Source organism: Octopus bimaculoides, chromosome 9 (genome assembly GCF_001194135.2).
Source record: "Octopus bimaculoides isolate UCB-OBI-ISO-001 chromosome 9, ASM119413v2, whole genome shotgun sequence".
Lineage (NCBI taxonomy): Eukaryota > Metazoa > Mollusca > Cephalopoda > Octopoda > Octopodidae > Octopus > Octopus bimaculoides.
In genome coordinates, this window is record NC_068989.1 from 14,727,655 (window position 1) to 14,738,135 (window position 10,481).

Below are 10,481 nucleotides of genomic sequence, written 5' to 3' on the forward strand. Positions count from 1 at the left end.
AATGAATTTGATATATATATATATATATATATATATATATATATATATATATATGTATGTATGTATATATTATATGGAGATTTAATTCTCTCCTTAATTTTTCATTTCTTTCTTCTTTACTTCATTTCTTCCAAAACATTACCTTGATATTCTTTGAAATACCCTTCACCTTTTCTGAGTCTTAATTGTCTTTTTTTCTTTTTTTCCTAACTAATTTTGAACAACTCAAGTAGTGATGAAGTCTATAGAAATCATCATCATCATTACCTTCATTATCATCATCATCATCATAATTTTACTGTCCATTTTTCTCCATATTGGCATTGGTTACTCAAGATCTACTGAGAGAGTATTCTATGGCCAAATGCTCTTCCTGTCTCCAATCCTTTTTTCCCCTCCCCCCACCTTTTACAAGACATGTTTATTGTGCTAGCCTTCACATGAGACCATTTAGCTATGACATTGTCTTCAGGAAAAAAAATTAACACACACAAACAAAAATGATGAATGGAAGGCAGCTATAACATATTCTTATTTATTATTATTATTATTAATATTATTATTAATAATAATAATAATAAGGCAGCAAGATGGCAGAAACATTAGCATGCGAGGCAAAATGCTTTGCGGCATTTCGTCTGTCTTTACATTCTGAGTTCAAATTACACCAGGGCCGACACTGCCTTTCATCCTTTCAAGGTTGATAAAATAAAGTACCAGGGTTGATGTAATCAAGTTATCCCTACCCAAAATTGCTGGCACGGTGCCAAAAACTGAAACCATTGTTATTAGTATTATTAACGTGGTGAGCTGGCGGAATCGTTGGCATATGGGCATTTCATCTGTCCTTTAAGCTCTGCGTTCAAATTCCTTTGAGGTTGACTTTGACTTACCCCTAGCATAAAACTACTGGCCTTCTGCCAAAATTTGAAAACATCATTATTATTATTATTATTATTATTATTATTATCATGATTGAAGCGGAAAGCTGGCAGAATCATTAGTGTGCCAGGCAAAATGCTTAGCAGCATTTTGTCCATCTTTACATTCTGAGTTCAAATTCCACCAAGGTCAACTTTTGCCTTTCATTGTTTCAGGGTCGATAAATTAGGTACCAGTAAAACACTGGAGTCGATATAATCGACTATCCCCCTCCCCACAAATTCTGGGCCTTGTACCTATAGTAGAAAGGATTATTATTATATTTTTACTGATTTCAATCATTGAACTGTGGCTATGCTGGGGTACACCATACAAGGGTTTTTATTCCCTTATACCAACCATAGCATCGGGATTTTGTCTGATGCTAAGTTTATCAATATGGAAGGAGAGAAAAACGAAGCGAGTCTAAGCAGGATTTGAACTCAGAATGTTAAGACATATAGCCATAAGTAACAAGATATCAAATGTGCTACCAACCTACCATATTCACTTGCTGATAGGCATATATATATATATATATATATATACATATATATATATATATATATGTGGCACACTGGCACTTCATCAGTCACAATAACAAGGGTTTAAATTGGCCTTAGCAACAGAACAGCCTGCTCGTGAAATTAAGGTGCAAGTAGCTGAGCACTCCACAGACATGAGCTCCACAGCTGAGCACTCAGGGAGATTCAGCGTGACAAGGCTGGCCCTTTGGAATACAAGTACTACTCATTTTTGCCAGCTGAGTGGACTGGAGTTGTCTCTAAAGGTACCCAAGGGCAAGATGTTGGGGTTAATTGCTATCTGGGTGATGGGTGTTAAATGTACCCTCCAAGAACAGGAATGGTCCTTTTGATGGATTTCCACTGAGTTTTGTTCAACCTGAAACTCTTGTAGGAGACACTTGCCAAGGATTTACACACTGAGATGAAATGAACTTCTTAAACCACACAGCTGTACCTCTGTGTGTGTGTGTGTGTTTAAGGATGTTGTTTTCTTTTTGACATATTTGATTTTATATACAGCCAGTAATTCTTTTGGTGTCAGAACTATATATAAACTGACAAACTACAAATGTATTTCACAAATTTGGCACTCTACTGCCATCTATCACTCTCTTTCTCTCTTTGTGGTTCTTATCTGCTGTTTTGCTGAGAGTTGTTCAACGCCTTGTCCACAGCATACTATTGTACCAGTGAATTTGTTCAATATTCATGTATAACACCACAATTCATGTGTGTGCATGAACACAAGAGTGGCTGTGTGGTTAAGAACTTCTCAAGCATGTGGTCTTGGGTTCACCTTCACTGCTCAGCACCTTAGGTGTTGCCTACTATAAGTTCAGGCCAACCAAAGTCTTGTGAGTGGATCTTGTAGGCAGAAACTGAGAGAAGCCTAGAAGCTTGACATATCCACATGTGTGAGAGAGAGATAGGAAGATTGTATGTATTCTTCTCTAGACATCACATGATGGTCGTATATAATTATCAACATCATCATCAAAGAAGCAGACTAGTTCATTTCCATTCTTCCATGAAAAACGTCTGGCTATGAGAAAATATTACCTTGCTTGGAAGCAGGTGAGTGTTGGTGACAGGGAGGGCATCCCTGTGTAGAAAATCTGCCACAACAAATTCCATCTGACCCATACAAGGATGGAAAAGTGGATATTAAAGTGGTGATGATGACTATAATGATAATGTATGCTCATCTTGGTCATTGAACTGCAGTTATACCAAGACACCATCTTGAAAGATTTTAGTTGATTATATCAATGCCAATACTTACATTTAAGTCTTGTACTTATTTTATCAACCTCAAAGACATCTTCTAAGTTATTGGACTTAAGTAAAGCTTTTGTATTGTTCAAATGGTATCAACATAAACATATACACAATCTCTTGCCTGGCAACAGAGGTCTCATTTTTATCCATGTAACCATCAAAACTAATTCTATCCGATATATATCACAACAAGTATGGATTATCTACCTCTGCAAATTCAGATATTATTATAAATGTCTGAAACAATTACCATTCCATTGTAATTCTAGACAGAGCTCTTCATTCTGCATTGCCTCAGTTCACCGATCCTTCAAGATTAGTCTAACTTGGAATCTTTACTGGAGATAGACCAATCTCCTATCCCGAGAACAGCTGTTGCATGAGTACAATTATAGTAATGCAAAGTCCCAATCAACATCTTCATATATATATATATATATATATATATATACACACACCGTAAATCCTCGAATATAGTCCGCCCTTGAGTATAATACTCAGGGGATCTTTAGGGGGCTGTACCTCTGAAAAACCTAAACCTTGTGTATAGTACGCACCCCTTCTCTAACTTGAGTCAAGGAGGTCTATATAACGTCCTTGGTTTGTAAACATATATACGGTAACGTCCTTTATTATTATTGTATATATAACATAATGCAAACGTGTAGCTTTTTTGTGCACTTTGCTTGCAGAAAATATAGAAATAGCAGTAATAACATCAGTGAAAAATAAATATTAAGTAAATTTCCTTTACATATTTATCACTATTCGTTATAAGCCCGACATCACAAAATGCGTCTGAATAAACATTGCCGGACAGCAAATAGAGACTCGGACATTGCTTAGAAAATAGTTTTTCATTTTTAACCTCTTATATAGTACGCACTAGGGATTTTGACCTTTAAATTTAGGGGGAAAAATGCGGATTATACTCGAGGATTTACGGTATATATATATATATATATATATTGTATGTGTGTGTTAGATAAATGATTTTCTTTAGAAAAAAATCAATGATCATTCCTGAGTTGTTCTTTCTCTTTACTTTCCCCTATAACCCCTCACCAACTCTGTTATTATCTCTCTCTCTCTCTCTCTCTCTCTCTCTCTCTCTCAAAATTTCTAATTGCTCTATAGCTCTCCTCTTTTTCTATAACTCCCTCCCTCTATATCTTTGTATAACTTTCATTTCTCATACACACGAGGGAACATTTGATTGTTGTTATTTTTTTCCCCTCTTTCTGTGTGTAAAGGGGTGGGAAGAATTGGGAGTTGATTAATGAATTTTTACTCAATGGGTGAATGAAATAAAGTCAGTGTTTGACAGACATTGAGTGACAGTCACAAATTGTCTGTCAGACATTAGACTATTGTCTCATATTGTCTGTTGGACATTTTGCAACTGTCTCAAATTGTCTCTCGGACATTTTGCAACTGTCTCAAATTGTCAGTCAGATATTATTTGACTGTCTCAAATTGTCTATCAAACATTCACTATGTCTGACAGTTAAAAATACCTTACAGCTTTTCAGTATCATTAACGTTAATGACTTCTGTAGTAATCCATCATACAAAAAAAAAAATGCTTCTCTTCTGTTAATATTGCATTGTTGTTCATGCTTGTTGTTGTTGTTAGTGATATTGTACTTGATGTTAGTAATGTTGTAGTTAATGTATTTTAATATTGTTGATGTTGTGTTTATTTAAAGTCATTTAGTTATCTGTTCTGTAACATTATTTTGCATATTTTGCACTTCTCTTTCTATCTCACCCTCTCTCTCTCTTTCTCTCTTATTCTTTCTCTCTATGTATGTACATATAATATGTGTGTGTATATATATATATATGGTGTTGTATAAATTTTATAATTATTGCTTTGATTCTGAAATTTGAGTAGTTATATTTCCTAAGTCTTTTCTTTAAAATGGATATCCTAAAAATGTTGATGATATTAAATGCTTTTTACACGCAAGAGAGAGACACACACACACACACACACACATGGTTATTACAAATTATGTCTGATTTTTTTACTCATGCACAAGCACAAAGTTTTCAATGTATTAATTAATTGTCAATGATACTACTTGTAAGTTTGTAATTTCCATCTTAGATAGAAATTACAATCTCAACTCCCATTTGAGCCATGCTTCAGTAGAAAAGATTACTGGCCTTAACCCTTTTGGTACCATATTTTTGTTGAGATGCTCAGTGTTTCTTTCAATTAATCTTAAATATAACAAAGAATTTAGTAAAATAGCTTAGTTATTAAGCAAGTGTTAAGAAAATAAATTGTGACTAAGGTTTGGTGGAAGATTTTAATTCAAAACCTTTGAAAACAAGACATTTGTCAGGGGCGGTTACAGCTGGGTTGGTATCATAAGGGTTAAAGTACCTAATCTTAGTATTTAACCTGCAAGAAGAGAACCTATGGCCTTTTCTAGAAAGAGAAATAGACAATACAATTCTATATTTCAGAGATGAGAAATTTTATGTTATGTATCGATCAAAGTGGTGTCTTCATCTTGGTCATTGCTTTCACAATGTTTCGTCTTTTCATTTGCTCCAGTTGTCTTCAGGTGTCTGGTGATTCACTGTAGTGCCTTGCTTGAAATTGAACTCAACCTCCAGGTAAATGCAGTGCAGTCACCTAGAAGTTCTGAGTTCAATCCTAGGCAAGGTACTAAGGTGAAACACAAGACACTTGAAGAAGGCTGGAGCATACGAAAGGCTAAAATGCAGTGAAAGCAACAATCAAAACAAGGACACCACTCCAACTAATATATAAGAGAAAGAGACGGTTCCTCTTCATGGTCATAACATGCTAGAAATATGCACCAAGTTTCCCTATTGTCTTAAGGAAGAACATCCTGGGTAATATGAATAAATCCTTAGATACGTGAATCATTAGGATTTCAAGTCTCCTTCACATCATTGAAATTTATTCAAATTTCTGAATATCAGAATCTGATTTTTGTTGATGCAGCTCTCCACTAGTTATCTTGAAATCTGGTTTATACATGCTAGATGCACAATTTCTGAAGACAAGAAATAAAAACGATGAGCTTGTCATGGCTGGAACATCTTTGATCATAGCTCTGCTTAATAGAAAGCTGACCTGGGGCTAAAGAATTGCAATCACAATGTTGGACAATGCATAAATTCTATAAATCAGTTTTGTTTGTCTCAGATGTTCACACAGAACTTTGAATTATGCTTTAGGCAAGGAACAGCTTATCCCCTTCCCAATTGATGAGACAGCTCAAAGGAAGAACACCTAGGCTGATAGAACACCAAATGAGCTTTGGGATCAGCACATAGTTCTAATAGCCAACTGTTCTTTGTTAGAGATAGAGGACTAGCATTAGGAAGGGCATCCAACTGTAGAAACCATGCCTAGGCTGACATTGGGGCCTGACATAGCTCTGCATCAAACCATCCGGTGCATCCCAGCATGGAAAATGGGCATTAATTGATAAAGACTAGAATGTATCCAGTACATTTTGTGATGTGGTTGGCAATATTGAGGATGTGTAGCCATAGAAGCCACACAGCATATGAGTGAAACATGGTTCTCAGCCCTTTTAGGAAGGTAGTAACTTCAAATGTGATCTGATTTGGATTGGTCTCTCCATTCCATGCCAGCATAGAAGAGCACACAAAAAGGATGATGGTGGTGGGTCTTAAATACTGACCATTTGATGATTTTGGCTGGTTGGAGAGTTGTAATTTATGCACATATCCTCTGGTTGTTCTTTTTACAACAAACTAGCAGAGATACCCGGCCTTGCTCGGGATGAAAATGGCATAGATTTTTATTGCTTGACTTGTTTCAGTCATGTGACTGCGGCCATGGTGGAGCACCGCCGTTGGTCGAAGAAATCAACCACAGGATTTATTCTTTGTAAGCATAGTAACATTGTTTACAAAATAACCCAGTAAAAAAACGATATTGAAAAAATCTGTTGTGTTTCTCTCTCTCTCTATCTGTTTACAGCGTAGGTAGAAGGGGACTGAACTCATGTTTGCAAATAATGGCGATTTGAAAATTGTTAGAATTGATGGTTTAAAATTATTTTTAATGCAAAAATTGAAGTGTTAGGAAGCAACCAAAAAAAAAAATGGCTGATTCCGGGCATTTTCGACCATGAGGAATCCATTGGTGCGACTCGTGGATTTCTATAGATGCAACACTCACAAACTGAGCTATACAATAGTTATTAGATAGATATAGATGACGCTGTAAAATGTATTTCATTACATTTGGTGTCCTGAGAGAAAGAGCTTTCATCTTGAAATCTTAACTAGGGCAAGCCAGTAAAAAAGCCTCTGTAGGGTTGCTCAACCCACTGAAAACAGCATTGAAATATCCTTCAGATCACACCCTACTATTTGATAGTTCCTGATTATAGAAAGACCGGATAATCACTGCTAGGTCTGACCCACAAATAAAGAACATCATCAGTAACAATGGGGCCAACAGAAAGTGTTTTAGATCAGGGCTGGCCAACCTGAGGCCCACAGGCCGCATGCAGCCCACAGACTTTTATCTTGCAGCCTGCTTGATTCTTTCTTGAAATGGGTTTATTTAAACAAACATTCTAAAAATTTTATCAAAAATTAAAGATTGTAATGAAAAGTAAAACAGAAAGATTCTACTGTTTTATGTTGAATCAACGGTCATTCATTCATTATTGTAATAACAGCATGAGAAAGGAAAATGCTTTCAATTCTGTCAATATACAAATGGCCCTCAAAAAACTTTCTGTGATTAAAAGTGGCCCATAATGTGATTTGAGTTAGCCAGGCCTGGTCTAGATAACCAAACAACAATAAGTCATGTTTGTCATAGAATTAGGATGACAGCGCATAGTCATAAGCTTGAAATTTGCTTAGAGCCATTATTATTAGTCCTGTGATAAGCCATGTAAATCCACATGCCTCAGTTTGACTGGCTGACAAAAGAAATTCTGTAACCACAGCAACAGCACACTCAAACACCATCCCTTCTGAACAATACAATGAAATGAACATAAAAGACCACCAATACCAAAAATAAAAAGTATTGACAGATTCCAAATAGGATACAGTTTTGTTTGGGGGACATCTAGGTGAGAACTGGCAAACAGTCCATTCATATTCAAATAACAATAATATTTATGCTGCTTTTTACATCTCAGTAATTCCCATCTCTACATACTATATACACCAAGAATTAGCTCATTATCACACTTCACATTTCAGTCTCTCTCTACTCATAACTTATTTGATATTCTTTCAATTACATGATTGATTCGTTATTAAAATTAATTAACAGCTTTGTAAAATTCATATTCGTATTTCTAATTTTAAAATCATTAATTTTTCTCTCATTTTTTTCCCAAATTTATTAATTTTTTTTTTTTTTTTTTTTTTTTTTTTTTTTCTTTCTTCTAGAAATCTTTAAGTACCGAGGAATTAACAGCAGAGATGGCAAATTTGGAGGGCCTGATGAAAGATTTAAATGCCATAACCCAACAGGAATTCGAATGCTGAACTCTTCATTAGGCCTGACACATCCTTCATGCAGACATTCTGATGGGGACTAAACCCTCACGTTGCCCTAAGCTCTGCCAGGCACTGTTCAGGACAAACAACCCAACTGGCTAATGCAGTCTTTCTTTCCTCATCTGTACATAAAGTCGGCTAGCTATCCCGCTCCACCACCACTCTGTCATTGTCACCTCTTATTCTATCACCCTTTCTTTTCCTCTCTCTCTCTCTCTTCCTTATTCCCCCCTCTTTCTCATTGCTGTCTATTAGCCAGATACTCAACAGAGCTGTGAGCTGGGCTGAGCATGTCCTACAAATTTATCTCCACCAAAAAGTTTTCAAAAACGGTTGGAGAAAAATTTCAGGTGCGGACTTGAAGAAGTCATCTTTCTTTCTTTCCTCCCTTCTCTCTCTCCTCCCCACTCTTTCTATCTTCCCCCACCTCCCTCTCTCTCTCTCTCCTGTTCTTTGTCATCTTTTTATTTAAGAAAATGAAAATAAAGAGAAATATCGAAGATTTCAAAGAAAGGAAGAAGAAGAAAAAAGGAACAAAAACTTGTTGACTGTTTAAATTTTAAACAAATATCACACATACACACGTGCTGACATGCCCTTCTATACACAGAGTATGTGCATGTATATATATACGCGTGTGTGTGTGTATATATATATACATGTGTGTATTTGTATGTATATATATACATATACACGTGCATATAAATATATATATATATACTCACAAACACATACATACATACTTATACACATATGCTTAACTGTGTGTGTGTATATAAAATCTTTTGTGAATTGGAAATTTCAGTGTGCTGGAAATTTTTTTGTGGAAGTGAAAGCCCCAAGACTAAACATTTAAAAGAAGAAAAAAAAATAATAAAATACAAGGTTTTTTTTTTTTCTTAGATTGGGCAAATATGATGCTGTAATTAACACTAATGAGCTCAACTTCTTTGTTTCACACCCATACACACACATACATACAAATACACAGTTGTGAAGTAAAGGGAGAACAAAAGTGACTCTTATCATGCAATATGCCTCTTTACAATTAATTTTAACTCTTCATTTTTTTTTTTTTAAATAACTTCCATAAACAGTATTTCTTTAACTCCTGTGTGTTTCGTTTTTTGCTTTTTATTTTTAATTTAATTTTTTTTTTAATCAAGTCATTCGAACCTTATTTTAGTCCTTTCTGTATTTCTACACCCACCTCTCCACCCCTCTTTTTTTTTTTTTTGATATCTCTTCCAAATATCGAATGTCTGACAAGAAAATGCATTTGTTTGTGAATACATCTTAGTTAGTTTACGACCATATAAAAACATCACGACATAGCCTAACACGACTCTCTCTTTTAATTCATTAATGTGTCTTCATGATTCTCATTCAAATTAAAATTAAGTGAATTGAGAATCCCTACCCCCTCTTTTCCCACCTCTTCCTCCACCTCAGCCAAATACACAAATCCATATGTAATTAACTACATACTTGCAGCTTTATTTTAATACCATATTCTTGTGGTTTCTAATATAAAAAGGCAAACAAATAATTTTGAAATAATTTCTAAACTGGGACTGGTTCGAAGAAAAGGTAAAAAATATTGTGTGTGTATGTATGAGGTGCGGTTTATTATGTAACTATATATATAAAATCTTAGTGTTACCAATCCCTGTTATGTATTTATAGGACTTACAGTATCTTCTTTTTCTCCCAGTTCTGTACCAGGGGTTTCACCTGATTTCATATCTCCCTTCTATTCCCCTAATATCTTCCTTTCCGTTGTTAACCTACTGTCATAACTGTGTGAGATCTATTTTATCACATTATCTATCTAAATTCTCATTAAAAAAAATTCTTCTATTTTTTCAACACCAAATCTTGCTCTGTTGGTCTACCATAAATTTCTTTATGCTACCTTCAGTTTCTCCATCAAAGTTTTTTTTTTTTAAACATTTATTTTATGGTAAGATTTATCAGTACTTATCACCCAGCTAACTCCATTGATTTCTTCATTAAACTACCCCGTGAAACCTCTTATTTTGTATCTAAAAATTTTTTTTTTTTTTAAAGCAGGGGCATTTGACTGTAGTTGGTGTCTCACACACAAACATTTGCACACATATACCTGAAAATACTTTTAAGACAATTTCGAAACCAAGAAAATATAAAACCAAAAATAATAATAAATATATACATAAATAAAATACA

General features: G+C 34.8%; 1 protein-coding gene and 1 long non-coding RNA gene across 21 annotated transcripts in view; one reads left to right on the forward strand and one right to left on the reverse strand.

Annotated features, from left to right (window-relative positions):
* The window catches only part of LOC106874615 (neogenin), a 305,112-nt gene extending 295,731 nt beyond the window's left edge, over positions 1-9,381 (forward strand). For 14 of the 20 annotated variants that reach the window (XM_052970426.1, XM_052970420.1, XM_052970427.1 and 11 more), the window contains one exon: positions 8,163-9,381. In XM_052970426.1, coding sequence (XP_052826386.1) covers positions 8,163-8,261 — 99 coding nt within the window. In that variant the 3' untranslated portion in view covers positions 8,262-9,381. The remainder of the gene's footprint in view (positions 1-8,162) is intronic. The other 6 variants (XR_008264864.1, XR_008264863.1, XR_008264865.1 and 3 more) reach the window with 1 other exon arrangement.
* LOC128248697 (uncharacterized) overlaps positions 1-10,481 on the reverse strand; it is a 118,654-nt gene that overhangs the window by 105,988 nt on the left and 2,185 nt on the right. The gene's annotated exons all lie outside the window — the stretch shown is intronic.